The sequence below is a fragment of the Fukomys damarensis genome, unplaced genomic scaffold (assembly GCF_012274545.1).
Source record: "Fukomys damarensis isolate Sample0158 unplaced genomic scaffold, DMR_v1.0_HiC HiC_scaffold_1, whole genome shotgun sequence".
Lineage (NCBI taxonomy): Eukaryota > Metazoa > Chordata > Mammalia > Rodentia > Bathyergidae > Fukomys > Fukomys damarensis.
In genome coordinates this window covers 73,194,727-73,220,471 of record NW_022900913.1, presented here as the reverse complement: position 1 = coordinate 73,220,471, position 25,745 = coordinate 73,194,727, and the positions used below count along the sequence as shown (strand labels likewise).

Genomic DNA, 25,745 nt, shown 5'->3' with positions numbered 1-25,745 from the left:
AGCTTACAGATAGTTTACTTGTTTTTTGGGTTGTTTTTTTTTTAACCAAAAATTCACCTTTCCTTATTCATTCAGGATAGTTTTTAATACTATGTATTAAACTCACTTATGTTTTCTCCTACAATGTCTAATCTGCCATTAATTTTGTGTTTTTCATTTCAACACTGCAGTTCTCATTCCTGGAAATATTTCAAGTTTTTTGTCACACTAAACTTTATTTGTTTTGTGGAATGGGGTAATAATAACTGTTTCACTGAGCTGTTGGCTAATTCTAAAGTCTAGAGGGCTGGGAATTTAGTTCAGGGGCACCAGGCCTCCCATGCAAGTGCAAGGTCCTGAGTTTGATCCCCGGTATGGGGGGGGGGTCTATGGCAATTCTGAGTCCATTCAAATATATATATTAGTCCCTTCAATAAACTCCATGTTCTCCCACATGTTCATTAGTCTACTAACCTTTTAAGCAATAGAAGACACTGTAAATTAAACAAATCGCAGGATGCTAGGTGCTTTGGGATTCTGGAAGTATTTTTGTGCTTCCTACAGGATACACTTACAGCACCTAGAAAATGTAATATTCTTGTGTATTGCTTTTATGCTCAAATCTGGAGCAGTACTGAGCCTAGGACACATCATGCCTCAGTCCTGAGCAAGGCCTTCAGAGCTCTCAAGCCCTCTGTGAAATATGAATTTTCACTCTGGCTAGTGAGAAGAGTCCTTTCCTGGACTGTCTGAGGGCCGCCCCCTGTTCCCTCTAATTCTTTCAAAAGTTCTCTCACTAATTTCCTCATACACATGCATCAATTAGTACTTGCTTCTGAATTAGTACTTGCTCCAGAAAGCCAGGCACATCTGTGTGCATATAGCACCTGTGTAAATCACAAGCAACCTAAACCTACCTGGATTCACTGCTCCTGATGCTCAACTCAGTGAATGTGCAGAGCAGTGACTGGGTCTGCTCTCTCTGCTGGGTCTACCATCTCTGCCCTGGTGGGACCAAGGACTCAGGTCTTATGTTTTCTGGTTCTACCTGAGAGTGTCCTTGGTTGTGTGATGACCACTGCCTGAGAGTCAATACTTCATATATCTCCTCTGACTGAACTGGCTGTCTCAGATGGGAAAGTAAATCCAGTCCCTGTTATTCCCTCTTGGCTGGATAGGGAGACTGTTTTTAACAGAAATCTTCAGGTACAATTTTGTTTATTGATTCTAAAAAGTACGACTTAATATATGCTGTCTTTGTTCTTTATATTTCCATTAGTTTTAAAAGTATCTGCCAATGATACATTAATAATACATATATATATATATATATATATATATATATACACACACACACAAACACAATCTTAAAGGTACAGTATAAAGTATAAAACTAGATCAAAGGGAATGTATATATTCAACTATACAAGTTAATAGGTTTCCAAAGTGGTTATGACACTGTACAAGAATTTCTACTGATTTGCACTACCAACAATAACTGGTATTATCAGATTACTTTTTGCATTCTCCTTTCTTGGGGTGGGGGGTACTAGCGATTGAACCCAGGGCCTCTGCACAGAGCTATGTCCACAGCCCTTATTTATTTCATTTTCAGTTTTTAACAGGGTCTCACTAAGTTGCCCAGACTGGGCTCAAACTCATAATTCTCTTTCCTCAACCTCCTAGAGTACTGGGATTATAGGCATGTGCCACCACACCCCATTACTACATAATTCTTTTAATCCAAACTGGTATAAAGTATTAACTCTGGTCTTACAATATTTCTATATTACTAAAGAAGCTTAACGTCTTTTATTGTTTCCATATCTATTTCTGTGTACTCTTCTGTGAAATGCTTGTCCATCTCTTTCAACCATTTTTCATTTTTTATACTTTTTTATACATTTTTATGCATTTTTTATACATTTTTTTATACTTTTTAAGAGGCCAACACGCAGAATATTTCTGAGTATCTCCTATATGCCAAGCATTGTTAATTGAGCAGGAAAGAAAACAGGCAAAGTTTCTGTTTTTATGCAGCCCATACTTCCTGGCAAATGAGAGATATTAACACCATGTGTAAAGGTTAAATTACATTCAGTAATTGAAATTCTGAAAATTGTCCTATCTTTATCCAACGTTTTGCAATGCCAGATCTATTCAAAGATCAAATTCCATACATGTAACAACCACATTCTGGCCTTTCCCTGAATTAACCCTACAACAAAATAGTGAACATGAGCACAGAATAATAGATATTAAATAATCTATAAGAACAGAGAGAAGAATCAAGAAAGCCTCAGAAACTGACCACCATTAACTCCCCCAATGTATTTATAAAACAAGTACTAGAAAGAGTGGAGGAAGACCAAAGAGCAGAAAAAAAATGCTCAATGAAATGAATGTTTAAAAATAGACAAACCTGTGACAAAGAGAAAATTGTAGGCATCAAGAAAAATTCAACTTATCACATACAAAGTAATTTCAATAAGATTAACATCAGAGTTCTCATCAGAAACAATAATGACTAGAAGGAGTTAGGATGATGTATGTGGTATAATGGAAAAAAATTTACAAAAACCTATCACACAAAAACAGCAAAATCAAAGGTGAAATAAATGACTCCTTGGAAAGTAAAAAAAAGAACACAAAAGAAACTCAAGAATCCTTTGCTAAGGCCAGATGTGGTGGCATACACTTGTAATCTCAGCACTCGGGAGGCTGAGACAGGAGGACTGCCATGAATTCAAAGCCAACCTGAACTATATGGCAAGAGCCTGTTTCCAAAAAATAATAATGATGGTATTTTTCCTAGGGATTTAACTAAGTGGCACCCGCCTGCCTTCCAAGAACAAGGTCTTCAGTCTGATTCCTGGTAAAATCATCATCATCATCATCATCATCATCATCATCATCATCATCATCATCCTTTGGCTAGTTCAAAAGACAAGATACAAGAAATAAAAGTTCATTAGGCTGAAAATAAATGATCCTAAATACTAGTTCAAAGGCTATGGGTATAGACAGGGAGGAATATGGGAACTGGAAATGAGACCATAAAAGCAAATTTCTTCTTTCTCTTCCTATCCAATTTAACAAATCTATACGTATGTAACTGTATTCCTGGGCCTATGACATAGAAATACAGTACCAAAAGAGACCAAGAAACTATACTGGAATGAGGAAATGGCAACAGTAATAGCGTGAATTTGACTCACATGAACAAACGAAGTTGAAAAAAAAAAGAACAAATGAAGTTGAAATGGTCAATGAAGTTCACATAGTAAATTCTATACATAGATACTCACTATCCTTTCTTAGCTTCTATAAAGGTATCAAGTTATATGAAGTAACTATATGATGCCTTGCTAGGACTTAAACTTGTAATACACATATAAAAATATTAAGGCAAAATGGAGATGAGAGAAAAGAGCTATATATGGGAAACATTGAGTTATGGTAATATAAATGTGGAATCAATTATGAAGACAGCTATAACATAAATGCTAGAGCAAAGATTAGGAAAACAAATTTTTTAAAGTGAAATTATTACAAGAATAAAAATATTATACTTAAATTCACTTCAAGAAAATGCAGCAGAAATTAAAAGGGAGGATCAAAAAGGCATGAGACAGCAGAACATGGTGGCGCACACCTGTAATCCCAGCACTAAGAAGGAAGAGGCAGAAGGATGGCCACAGGTTCAAGGCCAGCTGGGCTACATACTGAGCTCAAGTCCAGCCTGAACTGAAAAGCAAGACCCTGTCTCAAAAAAACAAAACAAAACCAAGAGCCATGAGACAGAAAATAGAAGATGTGAATGCATCTGTATCCATGAACGACTGATTCCTGAAAACCTACAGATATGAAAACTGTAGATGCTCTTGTCCTTTATTTAAAATGGCATAGCAGGTCCGGGGATTTAGCTCAGTGGCAGCGCCCCTGCCTCACAAGTGTGAGGTCTGGAGTTCAATTCCCAGTACCGCAAAAAATAAAAATAAAAAATAAAATAAAGGGCAGGGGATTTAGCTCAATGGTTCTGCCGCCTGCCTTGCAAGCACAAGGACCCAAGTTCGATGCCCAGTACCAAAAAAATAAAATAAATAAAATAAAATGGCATAGCATTTTTAACTTAAACACATTCTACTGTATGTGTTAAATCATCTATAGATTAAACATGGTAAAAATCAAAATGCTATGTAAATAGATGATTTTCTGCATTGCTGAAGGAATAATGACAAGAAAAAAAAATCTATAAATGGTCAGTAAATGTATTTCAACCCCTGGTTGATTGAACCCACAGGTTCAGAACTCACTGATACAGATGACTAAATGTGTATAAATAGTAACAGAAAAATAAAAATAGATTTAAAATCCAAACAAAAGGAAGCAATTTTCAGGTTGCCAACATGTGAAAATGAAGTACTGAGGATTAAACCCAAGGCTTTTGCACTGAGCTACACCCCCAGCCCTTTTTTATTTTAGTGGGACAGGGTCCCACTAAGGCATTAAGTGGCTCAGGCTAGGACTGAACTTGTGATCCTCCTGCCTTGCCCTCCCAGAGTACTGAGATTATAGATATGTGCCACCACACCCAGTTTCAATAATTTATTTTATAATGCTTTTGTTTTATCTACTACGCCAGTGTGTACTTTACCTAATATATTTGATCATTTACATTTAACATAAATATTACTCAGTTTTCTGTTTCTGATATCTGTTCTTATTTTCCTATTGTTTTTTATAATCCACTGACACATTTCAGTATTTCTAAGTATACACTTTCTAAGGTGTTCTTAGTAATTTTTCTATGTATTAAAATGTACCTGTGCAACTGAGCATGTACACACCAGTAACCCCAACACTCTGGGAGGCTGAGCCTGAAAAATCAAAAGTGTGAGCCCACCCTGGGCAACTGAGTGACGTAGTGCGAACTATTCAAAACAAAAAAATTGTAGCTCAATGCAAAGGTTTTGGGTTCAACCCCTAGGACTGGAAGAAAGAAAAGGTACATGTGCAACTTACTACAGTTTACTAAAATTTCATATGAAATGTAACAAGCATAATTCCACTTAAGAGGTCTTTACCCTTCCCTACTTTTTAAATATAACTGCTTCAAGTACTTCCTCTGCAATACATAGCATCAAATCATGTGATACTGCAAATTTTCCTCCAACCCTCAACTATGATTTCAAAAAGTCATGAGCAGGCCCTCTTGTTACCTTTGCTGCCTTGTGTGTGCCATATTGTTCCTGCTCTGCCATACCTGTTTGTCATTCCTGCCTTGGAGTTGGCTGATTATGGACTGAAACTTCTATGAACTGTAAGGCAAATAAATCCCTTCCCCTTTAACTCTGGATGCTAGTATTTTGTCTCAACAATGAGAGAAAAGTAACTAACATAGAAATTTGATGCCAGGAGTGGGGTCATTGCTATGACGTTACCTGGCCATGTGGCTCAAATAATGCCTTTGGAATTGGCTTGTGGAAAGGAGAAGAGTTAGGAAAGATCCAGAGACGTTGGCTACAGAAGCAGCTCTGGAATGCTTTAGGCTGCTTTGTATGGGAGATTCTGGTTAAAGCTCAGAAGACCAGAGACCAGGCTCAGAAGGTTTCTGCTGGGAAGGACTGCTGGTTGCTGGACTCCAGGAGGTATGTGTTATGGCTTGACAGAAAGTTTGACTTTTGCTCATGTTCATGGATTTTGCCAGAGGATTTGGAAATACCAGCTGAAGTAGTAGAGCTGGAACACCTTAGGCTACACTGTATGGGAGATTCTGGTCAGAGCTCAGAAGATGAGAAAGCTTATAAAAACCATGATAGGGCAGTTTCTGCTAGGAAGAACTACAATGGCTGTTGGACTCCAGATCATGTGTGTCATGGCTTGGCAGAAAGTTTGTCTACATTTTGCTCATGTCCAGAGACTTTGCCTGACACTGAGATTAGGGGTGGTGGACTAATTAATCTTGCAAAAGAGATTTCAGGGCAGCTGAATATTGAGGTAGTGGCATGCCTACTGTTGGGAGCTTTTAGCCAGATCCATGTTGAGAATCAAGAGCAAAAAGCCCATCAGAATGATTTAAAACATTCTGAGTTGGGCCAGAAAGGAAGCACCAGTAAAGTGGACTGCAAAAACTGAGAAGAGGAGATCTTGACTGCTGAGAAGGAACAGGAGAATAAAAAAGATGGCTTGAGGGAAGCACAGGAAACAGCAGACTCCACCCTTTGCAGTTTCAGTTATAAAGGTGAAATATTTTGCTTTGAGAAGAAAGCCCCAGAATACCATGTGTTTTGGGGGTTTTGTTTTGTTTTGTTTCAGAATACCAAGTTTAGAACGGTGGCAACCTAGGGAAGGTGTTCCAACATGGCAGTCACCTAAGGAAGTTTTTCCAAAATGGTGGCCTAGAAAGTTTTCCTCAGGATTGGATTCAGAGTGCTTAGCAATCTAGGCACTCAACCCCTACAGCCAAGAGAGAAGGAAATCTGGATATTGCTCCAGCTGGCAGCAGACGCTGGCATCATCCATGCAGTGATGGTTTTAGGTGCAAGCAGAATGCAAGCGTTTTGGGGTCAAGGAGGCTTCCATCCAGATTTCAGAATGCCTGGGAGGCCAGGCAGGGTGTCCCTGAGGGCAATGTGTGAAGCTCTAAGAGTGAAGCTGAAGGTACAGTGGAGACCCCAGAAGTTTGGAGAAGCCAGAAGCATGGATCATCTGAGGAGAACTACAAAGAGGGAGCATAGCCAGCCTAAGAGAGAAGCCATGGGAGCTACAACCACCAGAAGTGCCATAGGGGTAGAGTCACCCAAGCTCTTTGGAGTTCACAACTTGCCAGATTGCCTTGTATTGTAGAAGGGGAACTGTGCAATGTTTTGGCATACTAGATTTTGGACTTACATCAGTCCCGTTCCTTTGTATCCTCCTGCTTGTACCTTTTGAAATGGTAACATCTATCTTGTGTGACTGAATGTTGGAAGTGTTTAACCTTCTTTTCATTTGTACAGGGGCTTGCAGCTAAGAGTTTGCCTTAAATCTTAAGAGGGGACTCTGGACTTGGACTTTTCAGTGATGCTGAAACTGTTAGAATCTTGGCAATTCTTAGAGATGGACTAAATGCCTTTTGCATAAAGGAATGGGCCATGGGCAGAATGTTATGGTTTGGGTCTAGATATTGCCCACATGGTCACAGGATTGATCTACAGTGTGTGAAGCTGAATTGATTCATGATGCAATGCTAGGTTCAGAGGCACCGGGACTAAGGGTGTGACTGAGAAGGAATAAACGGGGCAGAGAGATGCCCTGAATAAAAGGGGCAGAGAGATGCTGTTAACCTTTCCTCTCGTTACCTTTGCTGCCTTGGGCATGCCATGTTGTTCCTGTTTTGCCATGCCTGTTTGTCATTCCTGTTTGGTAGTTGGATGATTATAAACTGTAACTTCTATGAACTGTAAGCCAAATAAATCCCTTTCCCTTTAAAAAAAAAAAGTCATGAGGATGTTCTATTACATTTACCCTCCCTCTTGCCAACTTCCAATTTCTAAAGGTCCAAGAATTCTTATATTATTTGCTTTCTATACTTCCTCCAGCCACTTTTTAGAGGTGGTTTACCAGCCACATTCTCTCCTCACTTTCTTCTGTCTGATAATGCTTCCCTCTAGCATGCTGCCAATCCCTACATGCAATGCATTGATTATGACTGATGAACTGTGGTTAATGATTAAAATCTAAACGCCATGTGCCTTCAGCATGGATTTCATTGGATTTATCTCATTTGATATTAGGTCAGGTTCCTGTATGTATAATTTTATGTCTTTGGCTAAATTTGGGAAGTTTTCAGCCATTGTTTCCTCAAATACACTGCCTCTCCCCTATCTGTTTTGTTAGCTCTTTTTCTTATTGCCCCTCTTTCTACACATTGAGGGAATAAAACTTCTTACCCCCATGCCTTCAATTTGGTCTAAGTCACCATAATCATTTCCATGAAGAAATACAGTTGTCCCCTAATTAACTCTCATGGCCTTTATGTCCTCCCAATATTTTCCCTACAGAATTGAAAGAGAACTTAAATGCATAAAACATACTGCTGATCTGCCGAAAATTCACCAATATTAATAGTATAAAGCACAGTGCCCTTGTGCTTCATAATTAAAGGGATAAACAAATGCTACTAGAATTATACAAAGCACAAAGAAAATTAAATTATTTAACAATGCTATGATACTACACTCATCTTCTGGACTATAACTACCTCTCTGTCATCAGGTGCTCCTCCTCCCTAAACTACCCTCTTCAGCCACTGTAACTGTTTCTGTTATTTCTCAAATACACCAACCAAATTCCCACCCATAGCTTATCAACTGCTGTTAACCCTGTTGAAAAGAGGCAAAATCTTCATGGATCACATAATTTCATTCAAGCTTCTGCTTCAATGTTGATTTCATTAAGGTTTACTGTGACTACTCTCTCAAAGTAGCACACTCCATCTAAATTTGCTTTAATTTCTTTGATAGTCTTTATCATACAGAACTTTTTATATACCACAAGTATCTTTATGTTTTTAGTGCTACTTTTATGTTGTGGCTTGTATCTAGATGTCCCCAAAAGCCTCATGCAGTCACAGGCTTTTCAGAGGTGGCTAGATCTAGGGTGTGTGATGCTAGGATTAAGTGTGTAATCATGGGATGAAGAGTGTGTGATTACTAAATCAATCCACTAATTGGTTTGACACAATTCAGGGTGTGGATAATATGAAGGCCTACCTTGGTTATGAGTGATCTCCGCCCTAACGGTGGGTAGCCTGGACAGAATATAAAGGACAGAAAGAGGGATATTGTTTGTTATTTGTCAATAGTTGCCTTCTGCCTGCTACACCACAGACTGTTTCTCCTCTGTAATGCTCCTCTGCCATGCTGCTCTCCCTTGTAACCAGCCAACTACGGACTAAAACCTCTACAAATTGTGAAGCAAAATAAATCTTCCCTTCTTTAACTTTGGGTGTCAGGTATTTGTTTCAGCAAGAAGAAAAAAGTAAGACATTCTATAAATGTATTTAGGGGTTTTTTTTAACACTATATTCTCAGCTCTCAAAAAATGACTAGTGCATAGCAAGAACTCAAAAATTGAGTCAAAAAATGAGTGTATGAAAGAAATGCCTGATAACAGAAAGCAGAGAGAACAATGAAGGTAAAGTGGGAAACTGAGATGGCTCTGAGAAATGTGGATCAGCCAAGAAAAGCAAGAGCAAAGATTGGACTACTGGCAGGTATAGAAATAGAAAATACTTTAAATGAATCTAAAAATATTTGACAGTGGCATTAGAAGGCTGGGTTTAGAAGTCAGTAAGAGTTAGGTCCTCCAATGAGATACTCTTGAAAAAAATTTGGGGGTAGCTAGCCCCTGAATTAACTGCAGGTAAATAATGACTCTCCTGGTATTTATATGCACAGTACGGATGAACTCACCTGGAAAGCTCTGCCTTGGGAATTCTTCCTCCAACATCCATGGCTCTTCTCCTTGCTCCAGCCTGAAGATCAATTCTGGCTTTGTCACACAATACCCTGTTAATGGGACATGATTAAGGACTTGGGCTATTATGACTTCTGACAGAGGGGACCCACAATGCCACTGAAAGAAGTGAACAAAAATGTCTTCTGGTGCAGAAAAGTAATCAATTGACACTCTTTGATTTCTGAAACAGAATCTCAAATAACTACATTACACAGTGCCCATATGCTTCACAATGAAAGGGATAAACAAATGCTACTAGAATCACATAACATATACCACTTACCCACAGACACCAGGTGGCTGTAGTTCTCCAGCATCACATCTCTGTACAGGGACTTCTGGCTTATATCGAGGTGTTGCCATTCCTCCTGGGTGAAGCCTACAGTCACATCTTTAAATGATACTGATCCCTGGGATTTCTGTTCAATCAGAAATGTACAGCATTAGGTGTCATGAAAAAAAAAAGATACACTGTATAGCACGAAAGTGATTATTGTTTACAGGTTATGAAAATTATTTACAGAATATTTTCTGGCACATACTTCGGGGGGAAAGGGAACTAACTAGAATACTCTGCTACTCCATTAGGTATTAATTCATGCAAAAAAAAATTAGCAGTCCCCATAATGTGTGTAGGACTATTACAGCTGTTGTAAATAATAAGATCAATAAAAGTCTTTCATTTCAGGAATATATACTCTCAAAAAGAAATATATGTATACATAGTAGTATGCTGCACGTGCTAAAATGAAAGGACACACAATACAGACAAACGCTACAAATAAAGAGCAAAATTAATTCTACTTTGAATTTCAGTGAGGAAGCTGGCTGAAGAAAATACTATACTCTGTTCCCAAAAGAATAGGATCATGGCCAGGCATGGTGGCGCACGCCTGTAATCCCAGCACTTGGGAGGCTGATGCAGGAGGATCACTGTGAGTTCGAGACCAACCTGGGCTACACAGTGAGTTCCAGGACAGTCTGAACTACATAGTGAGACCCTGTCTCAAAAAAACCAAAACAACAACAACAAAAAAAAAGAATAGGACCATGGCACAAAGGCAGGGACCCTCCCACATGCTCAAGTAACCAGCAACACAGCAAGGCGCACAGGAAGACAGAAGGATGTGGCCTGGCATTCCTATGAGAAAAGAAACCAGGGAAGCACTCAGGAAACTCATGTGGAGTGGGTTTAGAAAAAATATTTACATTTACAAATTATAGAAATAAATTACCAATACATTTATTATGCATTTCAATTTCTCATATGGATTTTAAAAAGCAGAAACACAGCCTAACATTTTATTTCACTGTAGTATATCTTCCGAGCTAACCATTCGACTCAGAGACAATTAAGATGTGTAGAAAATGGAAGGATTCTGAAACTACTATGATTGTGAAATCTGTAAAGTACACAGATGATAGGCAATTGGATTGTTTGGACATCCTCTCTAATGCATATCTCTATTTTAGGGATTATTGTTATACAAAATGAGGGCAGATGAGAGATGTGAGCACATACCAAAATAATGTGACCAGGTTTTTATTTATAGAACCTATTCTCTTGAGAAAGGCCAAAGACAACTAGAGGATGAAACACCATCACTTAGGCAAAGTACTGTAGCAGAAACTGGGAAGAAAACACAGCACTGTTGATAGAAGTGGTCACCAACTTACGGGGCAGAAAGGAAATGTTCTTCAGGCAATACATGTGAACCATGCCAAGACACTAGACTGGAGTGGTATTTTAGCAAGATAGGGCTTACATGAGCTAGATCTGGAGCACAATACTGAAGTGTTAGAATCAAAATAAGTATTTGAGAAACGTTAACAATTTGGAAGAGTTAATTAGAAACTTTCAGAGGATTTAGGACAGAAAGTACAAATAAAATTTGAGGGAAAACCATCATGTACCTAGCTTAGAGAGAGAGAAAACAATATGAAGATCATAAGGAATTTTCTGAAATGTAGAAATTAAAATAGTTTTTAAAAGCAGTAGATATCATACAATCATATCAGTAGATACAGAAAAGTATCATAAAAACTATTTGACAAAAAAAGGAATTTCCTCAATTTAATAAAGATTTCTATAAATGCTTACACCAAACACCACATTTACATTAAAATATGGAAAGTATTTAAGTTAAAAACTAGGACAAACATAAGGATGCTTGGTATGCCCAATTCTAGTCAACATTTTTCTAAAGTTTTTAGAGCAGTGATATAATTATGTACACAGAAAATTTAAATAAAAGTATATTGTAGGATACAGTTACGAGTTCAGTACAACAAATTTTAGGTATTTCTATCAGCAAAATTAAATTTTGAGTTATAATTAATAATAGCATGAAAAATACAACATTTACATAGAGAGCTATAAGATACAATGAGGAAACCAAAGCAGGCTCCAATAAGTAGGAAGATTAAACCAATTCCAAGATGAAAAGGCGCAATATGAGAAAAATATCAGTTCTATTGTCATGGAAGGAATCGGTAAGTGACACACAGAGCTGCGGCAGAATGGAAGTAAAATAAAAAAAAGATTTATTTGTTGACAAAGATCAATCCCACATAAAGCAGTGCCCAGATCGATACAGTACGGGGCTACAACTCCTTCTTTTATAGGGTTTTACAGCCTTGATCTCATTCAGATAGTTACATTCTATTTTCACAGTTCACATTGCTGATATTCAAAACATGGTGGCCAGACAGTTGAATTTCAACCCAGAGGTAGCACCTTTTCATTAGGGGAGGTTACCTTTAAAATTCGTCTAGTCATGGATTCTAGCCCAGAGGAAAGGGGCATGTCTGGTCAGCAAAGTTAACAATGGTTCTTTGCATTTACAAAACTTTTGAGCAAGACTAGATGTCTCCAGTGCCTGCTGATTCTAAACTAAACAAAGCAAATGGCAGAAGTTATTTTACATTGTGACATTTCATTGATTTTTTTTTTTGCTATTAAAGTTCTCTATCATTATCCATGCTGTCGTACAGATTCATGGCAATCTCAAACAAATTCCCAGCAGATACTCTGATGGCCAATAGACAAGCTAATGCTAAAACATGTGGAAATGCAAAGAATTTCAAATAGACAATGCCATCTTGAAGAAAATCTACACCAGAAGAAATACTGTCATATATCAAGTATTATAATATCAACATGACAAAAATCAATGTTCAACACTCACAAGAATTTTCAAAAGTAGCAATGGAACAGAGCCCAACATAGAGACATACATGCATTGCCACTTGATTCATGACAAGGGGGGCATAAGAACAATCACTTGATAAATGGTGCTAGTGCAATTATAATTCATATTTATTTCTATCTTAAGGATTAGCACCCACCTTGACAGTGTAGAGATCTAAACTTGCAAGTTAAAGCAATAAAATTTTACCTCATGACAAAAATCTCTTAAGACATAAATTAACTATACGACATTAAAGTTAGCAATCCATCTTTATCAACGCATAGAGAATAAAAATGCAATCCACATACTGAGATAATGTATATATATATGACAGAGAACTTATTCCTAGCGTGAAAAGAAATTTATACAAAGAAATATCTCATTTATTCTTTACATCAAAAGAATGAATGTGAACAAAAAGGTAAGCTATCTCAACAGCAAAACATAAAGCAAACATTTCAATAGAAACATGGAAGTCAGAAGATACCGGGCAAAACTCCAGCAAGCAATTTGTAAATTTTTGTTTTGTTTTGGTTTAGTTTTTTGAAACAGGGTCTCACTATGTAGTTGAGACTGAACTGGAACTCACTATGTAGCCCAGGCTTGTCTTGAACTCACAGCGATCCTCCTGCCTCAGCCTCCCAAGTGATGGGATTATAGGCATGCACCACCATGCCTGGCTAGCAATTTCTAAATGTGAAAACCAAAATGGTACATTTTATAATGCTAAATAAAAACCACAGAAAAATCTAAATTCTGTAGAAAATATTCTAAAATGAATGTATCTTCCAGATAAAGTCTGAAAAATATAGCACAATAAACACAGACAACAAGAAAAGCTACAGCTTTTAGCTCAAAGAAACTGATATTGCATAGGAGAACAAAAGGAATGCAGAAAACTGGAAAAAAAACTGTAACCATAGCCATGCTTTTTGGACTCTATCATGACTCCGATAAGTACAGTACAATGTGTCACAGCATGAGCAATGAGCACTAGATGAGAAATGACTGGGGTCAAATTGTTCTCAGGCTCTTACATTGTGAAGTGATAAATTACTAATTTAAAATAGACAAAAATGTTAATGCACATTGTAATATCTGGAATGAATACTAAAAATACAAAATAGTAAACTAAAAACTTACATGATATAAGATAACAAAAATATAATAAAATGCCTACAAATAGGAAAATGGATTAAGTAAGTTACAATGTCTTCATGCAGCAGAATACTATGTAGCACCACAAGTTCATTCCTTCTGGTGCTGCATAGTAAAAGAATTCTCATATATACTGAAAGAAAGGCACCTGCTGTAAGACTGTTTGTACTGATTCAATGCACTTGAGTTCAGAAGTAGACAGTATTAACCAATAGTGACAGAACCCATGTTAGGGGACTGGATTGTATAACCTTGAGGGAACATTCATATCTTGACCTGGCTGATGGCTACTAGGCTGTACACATGTGCTCAACACAAAAGAAGAGTACATCACTGTGAATGAGCTTTACATGCTTCACTATATGAATGATATGCCTCAGAGAAAAAACTGACTCCAAACAGGAGAGAAACAGCACATGTAAAATAGTAAGCAAACATGTAATGACCACAGCAACTAACTCCTGGTAAATCCATAGCCAGCAGGGCTATGCAAGAGTGCAACTAATGGATTCTGAAAGGAATGAGGCTTGAAACTGTGATATCTTTTTAAGTTCTAAATAAAGGACACATTCAGAAAATCTTCCAGGGCCAGGGATTTAGCTCAGTAGCACCGTGCCTGCCTTGCAAATACAAGGTCCTGAGTTTAAGCTCCGGTACTGCAAAAAGAAAAAGACAAAGAAAATCTTCCATGTATTGTTGCACCTATATTTCTAGGTTACCAAAGTAGAGGATCCTCAAGTATCTGAAGTGGAAAGAGTACAGTGATGATAAGATAGGTTCATGAGGAGATAAGGTGGAACAATGACAAAATTAGCAACAGAAGGCAGAGATGTTGCGGAGTCATTTTTAACTGCAGTGGGTCCCTAAAGACTAATGGAAGAAACCAGATAACCTCACTGGGGAGCAGTTTTCCAATTTCAGTAACCAAACTGGGCAACGACCCATATATTCAGACTCAAGAGATCTCAAGGCTATCAACTGTCAGCTACATATTGTGCTTCAAGTTAAGTATTCCCTATAGATTTCAAATCTAAATTCTTCAGGAACAGTACCCACAAAACAAAGCTATTGCAGGACTGTATTAACTGATTCAAAACTTTAGCTAACAGAGTTAAGTTCAAACTTAGAACTCACAAGTCAAGAAAGAAATAATCAATTCCAAATAATGTCTATAATTTTTATTAAAACTCTCAATAAAGGATATTAAAAATATCCTTGCCAGGCACTGCGACACTCAGTTTTAGTCCCAGCTACTTGGGAGACTGAGGCAGGAGAATCACTTGAACCCAGGAATTTGAGGCTAATCTTGGCAGCACAGGGTAATTCAGATAACCTCCACAAAATACTATTAGAAAACACATGAATATGCTAAATTTCTTATCAATGACAAAAATTCTTGACTTTACAGCATAAGTTATTTAGAAGATAATGTGAAAAGAAAGTCATAGTTGAAAATCAAATTCACAGCAGAGGGCCAGGGATTTAGCTCAGTGGTTCTGCCACATGCCTCACAAGCATAAGGCCCCAAGTTTGATCCCTGAACCCCCACAAAAAATTCAGCAGAAAACATAAGCAAAATACAAGTAGGATTGGCAATATTTAATTAGATAGGTAACACAGAGGGCCAAATAAAGAAAGCAAAGGTAACTGAATTCATGTTCACCTTTTTAGCACAAAATACAAATGAAGCCATATGGAAAAAAACAAAGCACTGGGATACACAGAAACTAAGAAATGAAAAGAATATGATAGTAAAGCCCATAGAAAGTAGTTGCTTCTTTAGAAATTTTAATAAACTAAAAAAAATACTCACTTACAAAGAGATGGGCTTCTAATACACCAATTAATAAAGAAAGAAAATAAACACAGCAAAGCCTCATCTTTACTGCTGGGCTATAAAGTGCCTCTTAGGGCTGAGAATGTAGCTCAATGGTAGACTGCTTCCTAGCATGTATGAGGCCTTGAGTTTTAAAAAAAAAATTTTTTTAAGAGCTGGAAGATGTACCATGGAAAAAGTACCATACCTAGATGTTTTCAGAATTAAAGTACAGCCATTAAAATGATAATTAATGTAATTTAAATATTGTATAAAAAAGTATTCATTAACTATCACAAAGTTAATACTAAACAAAACATTGCTCAAGAACAGTTCATATTTAACTTTAATTTAAATATTCTAAGTAAAACATTGACAAACTTTACTCATTACAATATATTAGCAGAGTAATTCATTGCTAGGCTTGGTAGTGAATGCCTGTAATCTCTGCACTCAGGAGGCTGAGGCAGGAGACTGCCGTGAGTTTGAGGCCAGCTCACATAGTGAGTTTAAGGTAGCCTGAACTACATAGCAAGACTCTGCCTTAAAAGAAAAAAAAAAAAAACAGTCCCTAAGATGGCTCTCACAGCACCCTGTCAAACTTGACTCTTATCAAACCTTTTCTTTGCTATGGATATTTCTGTGTGCTTCTGACCCATACGCAGTGCTTTTCTGTCACCCAGCACTTTTTGGTCTGGCTTATGCCTTTGTTGGCACAGACTGACCCTAAACAGAACTTCCTATGATCATCAATAAATGTACGTGTTTACTACTTACTACTGGGTATCTGCTTAGCAATTCTTTCCTTGTCATACACAAGAACCTGGACTATTACTGGCCCAATCAACTGTAATAGAAGGATGCTCTCTCGTTCCCCTCTTGATATTGCTCTCTGCTTCCCACCTCCGTGCTATGAGCTGTTTCCCCTCTACCATGCCCCTCCCCAATACTGCCCTGTTTTGGAGCACACTGACTATGGACTGAAACTTTGACAAATTATGAGCCAAAACAAACCCTTCCTTCTTTAAATTTTGGGTGTCATTTTTGCATTGAGAAAGTAACTAAGATGTGGATTGTGACTGAGAAGCTAAAAAATATTAATCAGAGAAATGAAATGTAAACTGTCTTCTGCACAACCTGTATGCACTGCCTGGCTAAATGAAACAGTTATGGGGAGTTTTTTATATAGGCACATGGGCCACTGCTTCCTCTTGATGTTGTAATTATACACCAGGATAAAACAAGGTGATACAAAAACTGACATTACTTGAACCATGTCTCTAACTCTTTCAACATCACTGAAGAATAGTTTTAGGTAGTGACAGCAAACTTTTTAGAGAGAGTGCCCAAACAGCAACCCCAAACCCAGTTGTTCATCACAAAGTGCCAATACTGCAATTAAACCTGAAAATCTGATGCTCAGCTGCTGGGGCAATGCTAGAGAAAGGTGGGTGATGTGCCCACTACACACGCCATAGGTTCACCACTACTGGTTTAAGGTAACAGCCACATTCATTTACGGTTACCACTGGAAGGTTTTTAGACATGTGTCCCTATTTTATGAACAAAAAAAGTCATCTTCCAGGAAGTCTTTTGTCCTCAAAGGAGTAAGTCTTCTGTATGGAAGACAGTGTATTTCTTTCTCCAACAGTGGGCTAAAATATTTGAGATGTATTTGCAGCTTAGTGACTCTTAAGATCATTTGATCACTATATGATAATATGCCAATTTGATATTCCTACAGATCTATTACTTTATATTTTTTGTGAAGTTAGATTTTTATGTATACCTTTTTTTTGTTGTTCTGGTACCAGGGATCAGACTCACGTCCTTGCACTTGTGAGGCAGGTGCAGTGCCACTAAGCTAAACCCCAGCCAATATACCTAATTTCTAACAACATACTAACTCTTACAAATCTCACAAAGTCCATTATAGAATAACATGGGGAATGAATAAACAAACTTACCTCATTCATTTTGTGCTATTGTTCGAAAGATTTAGACAATTCTTGAGCTATAAATAGGTCAGAACAAGAAAGACAGAGTGATGAATGATCGGTCCTGCCTAGCAGACACACACACACACACACACACAGATAAAATGCTCTCTGTAGGAGGATATCCCTGTCCTTCTGACACTTCAGGATTGGGGTAATGGTGAAAAATCACTTGATATGGCTCTAATAGAATCATGTAGCTCTTGAGTACAAAATTTTTCACTGGGTAAATGTGAATAGGTGTATCCTACAGATTTTAACAGTTTAGATGATGCTCACAAATACATATATATAACAAAAATAATGGTCATACAAGTTAACAATACTTTCTAATCTATTAGATTAGATGGAGCCAGGGTTCTATCTAGCTCAGTGGTGCCACCGCCTGCCTCGCAAGCGCAAGGACCCGACTTCGATCCCTAGAATTTAAAAAAAAAAAAAAAAAGGAAAGAAAATACTTTCTAATGATGGAACAAGTTAACAAGTTAACAATGTTCCTAGTGAAGAACATTACCACTTCACTAAAATTGTTGTTTAAAAAAAATACTGAGGAGCCAGGGATTTAGCTCAGTAGCACTACATCTCCCTTGCAAGCACAAGATCCAGAGATCTATCCCCGTGGGGGGGTAAAAAAAAAAAAAAAAAGGAAAGAAAATACTTTCTAATGATGGAACAAGTTAACAAGTTAACAATGTTCCTAGTGAAGAACATTACCACTTCACTAAAATTGTTGTTTAAAAAAAATACTGAGGAGCCAGGGATTTAGCTCAGTAGCACTACATCTCCCTTGCAAGCACAAGATCCAGAGATCTATCCCCGTGGGGGGGGGGGAACTTCTGTTGGACACAAAAAGTAGTCCATCACGAAAAAAATAATTTTAGTATCTTTAAATTGTGTTGTTCTAAAAAGTATGTTTCATAAGAAGAAACATCCTTTGCGCACGTGAAAAAAGTAGTTGTAGCTTGAGAATCAAGAGATCAGAAATTAAGTCTTTACCATTAACAAACTGAGGTCCTGAAAAGGTCACTGGCCTTCAAAAACAATTTTTTCTTCTACCAAATTAAAAGAGATAATTCTTGGAAGCGCCCTGCTGAGTGTTAGAGCAATCCGGCTGGGAAACAAAACGGTCCCTTAAGTCTAGACTGGGCTGACCGCCGCTTCGCGGCCACGCCCCGGAAGCCCGTAGCGCACGCTTCTCCAGCAGCACCGCCCCTCCCGTGGTACAGGGCTCAAGATCCTGCAAGTGCAGACGTTCGGTGGCACCATCTCTTCGCCAAGGAAGGCAGGCGCATAGGCACACTTGCTCCTCCTGCTTCCCCACTGACCCGCCCAAAAACAAGAGTGCCCTCAGCTCCCGAATTGGAGCTGAACCTGTGCTGTCCCAGCCTCACTTCCTGACAAAGTCGCCGCCGTCCTGGGGCCCGTAGGTTCCTCCCCACTTCTGAGCACTGACGCTTCGCTTAGATCTTTGTAACTCACCTTTCCACCACCGGTCGTGTTGCAGGGCCCGGAAGAGCTGCTGCTGGACGGCCCAGGACCGCCTCCCAGCTGAGGCCTATTGAAAACAAGGGAAGGTGGGGGCGGCCAGCGGCAAGAGGCATGCGCAGAACCCGCGCAGGTTTGGCCACTGGCAGCAAGACTTCCTTTCCCGTGAGATCCCGCGTCCCACTCTCGGGATTTGCGTCCAGAGGTTTGGGTCCGATTTGATACCAAGAGCAACCCAGATCCGCGGGTCGGATGGTTTTAGCTGCTGGTGGGTTGTGCAGGCGGCTTTTATATATTGTCTTTTATATATTGGGCTGTCCAGTGAAGAAACTGCCAGTTAAATTTAAACGCCTTTTAAACAGAAAATCCGGTCATACTCATCATCTGACACCCACTGTGATTCAGGAAAAAACAGGTGTGAGGACAAAATCACTAGATACAGGGAAGTGGTAGTGAATGGACATGACCCAAAAGAACATAAATTTCACATGTTCCTTCCTCCATGTTAAAGTTGGTTGAATAAAGATAGATAGAGCTTTTTGGGGCCGGGGATTTAGTTCAGTGATGCCACCCCCTGCCTCGAAAGTGCAAGGTACCGAGTTCAATCCCTGGTACAAGAAAAAAAAAAAAAAAAAAAAAAAAAAAGATAGAGCCTTTCATAGGAAGGTTATTCTTTGACACAATTTCATTTAAAATCTCAACTTTTAAATATATTTTTCTCACAGTGAATTGTGTACAAAAGCATTCTTGAGTTCATCTGGAATAAGATCAACTAAATTAACAATAAGTTTTACAACCGAGAAATGCCTTACAAATATCTATAGTATTGCATGGTATTAGTTTTCAATTGCTAGGACAAAATACCTGACAACCAGTAGAGGTTTATTTGGCTCATAGTTTCATAGGGTCTGATTCATGACTGGTTGATTCTAGAGAAACATCACAGAGGGGGGTTGTAGAGGCAAGTTGCTCATGTCCTGGTGGCTAGGAAGCAGAACATAGGAGAAGAGCACCAGAGATATATCCTCCAAAGGAACACCCCCAATGATCCACCTCCTCCAACCAGGCTCCCCATCCTAAGGCATACTTAGCTATGAACATCAGTGAGTCAGTCTACTGATGAATAAAGCTCCCCCTGATACAATGATCTCTCCAGGAGTCTCTTCATCCTGTCAAGTTGACAAGATTAACTGGCCTGTGCTCCATTCAAAATAGTTTAATAAGGGTTTCCTGGAATTAAGATGCTTTAAGAGTATTTTTTAAATATAATAAATGTAGCATTTCCAAAAAATGAGGGAAGCCTTCCTTTATTTCCTTAAATATGGTTTGCTTTTGGCCTTAGGGAAATATATAACATCTAGGCCCTCAAAGGAGGTTTCTGTTGCCTCCATTGTTTCTTATATGTGGTCACACTTTCCTCTTTATCTTGTAATTTGTCGTTATTATTGAAAACTGGCTATTTTAGATAATATAGCAAATGGGCCTATGGATCATTCGTGGGGGCATACTGCTGTTTGCCTTGCTTGTTTGGTGATTTTATGGGCTATTATAATGAAGTACATTTCCTTTGCAGTGCTCACCTAGCACGCCCAAGACCCTGGGATTCATTTCCACTGCCCCAAAGGGGCAAAAAAATGAAGATTATGGGTTTTTGGCAATGAAATAAGCTGGTAGCTCTATGAGGAAAACAAGCTATAAATCATAACCAACATTTGCAGTCTGCCTCGATTATCAGTGTTTTGTTTTATGTTTTGTTTTTTGAGACAGTCTCATTCTTTAATTCAGCTGGCCTTAAACTCACTGTGTAACTTAGTTGGCCTCAAACTTGTGGCAATCCTCCTCCCTCAGCCTTCTGAGTGCTGGGATTACAAGCCTGCATCACCATGCCATCCCACTTTAGACATCAGTTTTTCTAACAAGGCCACCTGCCTGGGAGGGAAACTTGCTTAAGTAACACCAAGGCTTTGAACTCAGGTCACTCATTCTCTCGTGCTCCCTAACCTGTGGCTAACTGTGCATGTGCCTGATGGCTCCCTTTTTATCTTTGACCCTTTAAAGTGTATTGCCCTCTTCTCTGTGGGACATGTGTTATGATTCACACCTAAAATGTCTCCCAAATGTTTCGTGTGTTTGGAGGGTGACTGTATCATGGTGACTGGGATACTCATCAGTGAATTTATCTAGTAGTAAGTTCAGTTATTATGCCATTTGGAGGTGGGGGCTGGTTGGAAGTAAGTCCTTGGGGATATGACTTGGAACAGTATATTCTTGTCCCTGGCTCCTCCTTCTCTGTCCCCTTCCTGGCTGCCATGTGTTGAGAAGCTTTTCCTCTACTGGCCCCTCTGTCATCCTGTTTCTGCCTTGGAGCCAGCTGACTATGGATTAACCCCTCAAAAAACCTGTGAACTAAAATAAACTGCTGTTTTACATTGTGGGTGTCAGATAGTGATATTTGTTCCAGTCACAAGAAAGTGGCTACAACCATAAGTAACAAGGATTCCATCTGTTAACTTCACTGTGTCTTATTGTGGGGCCTTCTCTGTATCTCAATTGACTGACACATTGACCCTAACTCTACTTCTTCCAGTCAGGACTCTCCTAGGGTGGTTGTCTTAGTAGGAGTAAAATGGATGCAGGTTAAACAAGAGCCTTAAGGAAATCTTCCAGTACACATTTGCCATGTGAGAGAAACTTAGTCATGTTTTCAGACACTTAACACATTGGGTTATACACCAGGATAAAGAAAGGCAGACTGTAAACATTCACCACCAAATTGGGGCAGGACTGGAGGTTATAGTAAAGCTACTCTCAGGAGAGAGACCTCAATACCAAATTAAGGGGGAGGAAGGTGTAGCTCAATGGTAAAGTACAGGTTTAGCTTGTATAAGTATCTAGGTTGGATCCTCAATACCATAAGCACCAAATTAGATGGAACTAAAACTAGTTACTATTTATGTCCATTGTTTGAAATGACTTTTACAAATTCCTATCTTTGGTCTATTTCTATGCTTTTTTGAAGCCATGCACCAAACTTTTAAAATACTTTTATAACATTTTGCATTTCCAAAACAGTTCCGGGATAGTCTCCAAGGCTATTTAGAGAGTGTTAAAAATTTGTGTTGTCAAGTAAAACAAAACTGAACTCTTCATCCAACATTTTTATTGAAATTTTGATGAAAATTGTGTTAAATTTTATAGTCTTCCCTAAAAGTAAGTGAGGCCTGGTGAAAGAAGGAAGTTAGGCAGGAGTTCTGAATAGTTAACCCGAGTAAACTAAAAGCCAGGGTTTAAGTGTGTTGAAATGCAAAGGGTCTAAATAATTAATTTGAATAAACTATTAGGGCCTCATTGGAAGGCAAAGTACAAAGAACGGGTCCCTGAGTAAACTGGAAAAAGCCTTGAAGAACTGAAATGTAAACAAGTCAGCCTGCTTTCTGGACCTGAAAGGCGTGGCAGCAACTAGCAGCAACTAGTGGCATCCGTGTGTTCTGTCACAGTCACCTGTACCAGAAACTGCATAAAGCACCTGGACTTAAACATTTGAGGTGTCCACCTTTGGAACCTCTCCCCAACTGGGGGGTGGGAGGGTCAACTTTTCTTTTTTTTTTTAATTCTTCCTAATAAACATGCATTCCATCATTCCCCAACCCAATCTTCATTGCCTCAGAACAAGGAATAAAAATTGTTACATAAGAATAAATACAAAATTAAACTTTCCCTTTTGCAAGGGAAATTTTCTCACTTTTGATAGTTTTCATTGTTGACGTTAGATTGAGAGATGCCTAGATAAGTTTTTACTGGGTATGTCTGGGTGGGTCATGGCCACATGACCTTGGGGACTAAATCTGGTCTCTAGCCCCTTTCTTTCCTCTTTTTTTTTTTTTTTTTTTTTTTTTGGTACCAGATGGAACTCAGAACCTTGCACTTTCGAAGCAGGGTGTAGATCCATTTAGCTAAATCTCCAGCGCAGCCTAGCCCCTTTCTTTCTGGCTCTTTATTTCTCTGTATCCAGGTTCCCATGAAGTATGCAGCTTTCCTCTGTTCTATTTTTCTTTCTTTTTTTTTTTTTTAGTACCAGATATCAAACTCAGGACCTAGCGCTTAAGAGGCAGGCAGCAGAACCATTGAGCTAAATCCCCAGCCCTGCAGCTTTCCTCTGACAGGCCTATTTGCCATGAAGTTTCTGCCTTGGAACCCACTGACCATGATTTAAACTTCTGAAACCTCTCCTCTCTAAACTGTGGGTGTTGAGTATTTTGTCCCAGGGACAAAAGCTGACCAATATACCCCTTTTTCTTTTCCTTAAAACTTGAGAAAATGTGTAATTCTAAAACTTGTAATTCTAATTCTTTGAGACTTCATAAATCTTTTTAAGAAGTAAAAACCTATTGCTAAGACAATAGCAATTTTTATTTTTCAGTGCTGGGAATCAAACCTAGGGCTTTGCATATTCTAGGCCAGTGACAATGATACAGAAGATGAAATGTGAAAACATTATATCTCCCAACCTGTTAGGTGTCTGATATGCCAAGATTATGGTCTCTAAAATCGAAGAATGAATTCTAGGAACAGTGGAGGTTAAGAATAGGAAAATATTTATTGAAAAGATAGCTCCTGAGAAGCAGGAGGGGACCCAAGCTGGTAGATGGGGGCCCCACATTACAGGGAAGTTTTACAGAGCAAAACCCACATGGATACAACATGGGTTACAGGTATTATTAACAATAAGGTTATAAGTATAGTCGCTTAGGTACTAGTAATCCAATGGGGAAATAATTCATGGAAAGAACAAAGACTTTTTCTAGGAAATGATGGGTCTGGAGGTTTTGGTCACCCACTAGGGTGACTGTTGTCTATCTAGCCTTCATTAAGGCCCCAATATTTGTCTTTTTAGGAAGTATGTAGGCCTGGTCATTTTGTCTTTATCTTGATGCCTGGTTTCCAACACATGTCTCTGGTCATAGTTGTGATGTGTTTCCCCTTTGTCTTGATCCCCCTGAGGGTCTGGCTTTACCTCACTGCCTATATCTCTACCTAATTTAGATGCCTATAATAATAGTGAAACTTTTTGAGACTGAGTGCCCAAACTGCAACCCCAAACCCACTTATTTATCACAAAGTGCTAACACTGCAATTATACCTGAATATCCAATGCTCTACTGCTGGGAGATGCTGGGACAACTCGGCTTATGTGCTGACAGAGGACTCTGTGTACCAGCTGTGGCACGTGTACCATAGATTTGCCACGACTGTTCTAAGCAAAGCTATATTACTGAGCCACAGACACCCTTATTCTTTTTCTTTGGACAGGATCTTGCTATATAGGTCAGGCTACCTTAAACTACTGCTTCAGCCTCCCAAGTGCTGGGATTACAGTTATGCTTCAAGTCTTTCCAGCCCCAGGAAGATCGTTCTTAATAGCTTGAGGCCATGTACTTGGAAGATAAGTATCAAGGAAGATGGTACTCACTCTTCCTCTTTGGGAAACACTTAGGTGCCCGGCTACATATTGTAACTACTGTCCAGCTTGTCAAAAGATTAATTTTAAAAGCTTCACTTTTCATTTAGAAAAGGCAATTAACACAGATGGATACCCCACAATACCAGGTGATTTTTTGATGAATTACGGTAACAAATGGTGATGTAAGGTAGTCTTACTTGACTGTCTCATCTAGGGAATATGTAATGGATTGTATTTGCCTGGCAATGTAAAAATGTGATATTCCTTCTTTGTAAAGTCATTAGTGGATTGTCACTGATGTACATGGCAGTCTGATTTAATGTCTGCTCAATAATAAAATTGTTTTTTTCTTTCCTCCATCTGTGAATGGAATTTTCTTGGTTGGAAGAAGGGATTATATTTAATTATTTCTGTAACTGCTACCCAGAATGCAGTATGTACGCACATATCTACACGTATGTTACAGCTTCTACATGTTTTAAATTCTGTGAAAACTTTAATATTTCCATGGCCATTTTGAATAGAAACCCATTTGTACAGTTGGCACAGAGTAAACCGAAGTCATGAATTTATTAACCATAATTTATTCCATATATCTTCCTTAGTGAAGTAATAGTCATGCACTTCTATACATACCAGTAAGATGAGATTTGTGTAAAACTCTGAGAAGCCTGCATACCTTATATCAAGCTTTTTTTGGTGGGGGAGTGGTATGTGTGGCACTCACCTGTTTTGGCTTATCACATGTCTCGGCTATCACTTGCACAAATTTAGAGGTTGTCACTAGGATAAAAGCCCTCATTCACAGGATGGATTGCTCTTTGCACGCAGCGGTGTGCTCAAGTCCAACCGCCCAGACTCGCTCCATTCGTTTCACAGGGAGCCGGCGCGGTGGCCCCTCGACTTCGACGCCAACCTGGGCACCTTGGTAATTTCCTGTGCCTAGAATCCAATTTTTTAAAAAATAGAAGAGGAGACTATCCTCGCAAGTCCCCCACAGTCTAGGTCTGCGCAGTCCACCAGCTAGGGAGGCCTCGCTCGCGCAGGGTCTTCTGGGAGGCCGTCGAGCTCTGCGCTTGCGCGACGCCGCTCTGTTAGCTCGGCTTTGTCCTGCGCCCCGGGGGGCTGAGGGCTGCCAGACTCAGCTGAGAGGC

At 38.9% G+C, this 25,745-nt stretch overlaps 1 protein-coding gene across 5 annotated transcripts in view; it reads right to left on the bottom strand.

Moving 5' to 3' along the window:
- The window catches only part of LOC104863002 (zinc finger protein 33B), a 33,711-nt gene extending 14,318 nt beyond the window's left edge, over positions 1-19,393 (bottom strand). The window contains exons 1-5 of one of the 5 annotated variants that reach the window (XM_033761983.1): positions 19,125-19,377; positions 17,616-17,662; positions 9,767-9,902; positions 9,438-9,533; positions 8,736-8,773 (exon numbers count right to left, since the gene is read on the bottom strand). In XM_033761983.1, coding sequence (XP_033617874.1) covers positions 8,736-8,773; positions 9,438-9,533; positions 9,767-9,902; positions 17,616-17,624 — 279 coding nt within the window. In that variant the 5' untranslated portion in view covers positions 17,625-17,662; positions 19,125-19,377. Of the gene's footprint in view, positions 1-8,735; positions 8,774-9,437; positions 9,534-9,766; positions 9,903-17,615; positions 17,663-19,124 lie in introns of all 5 variants that reach the window. The other 4 variants (XM_019207626.2, XM_033761968.1, XM_033761972.1 and 1 more) reach the window with 4 other exon arrangements.
- Positions 19,394-25,745: the final 6,352 nt, after the last annotated feature.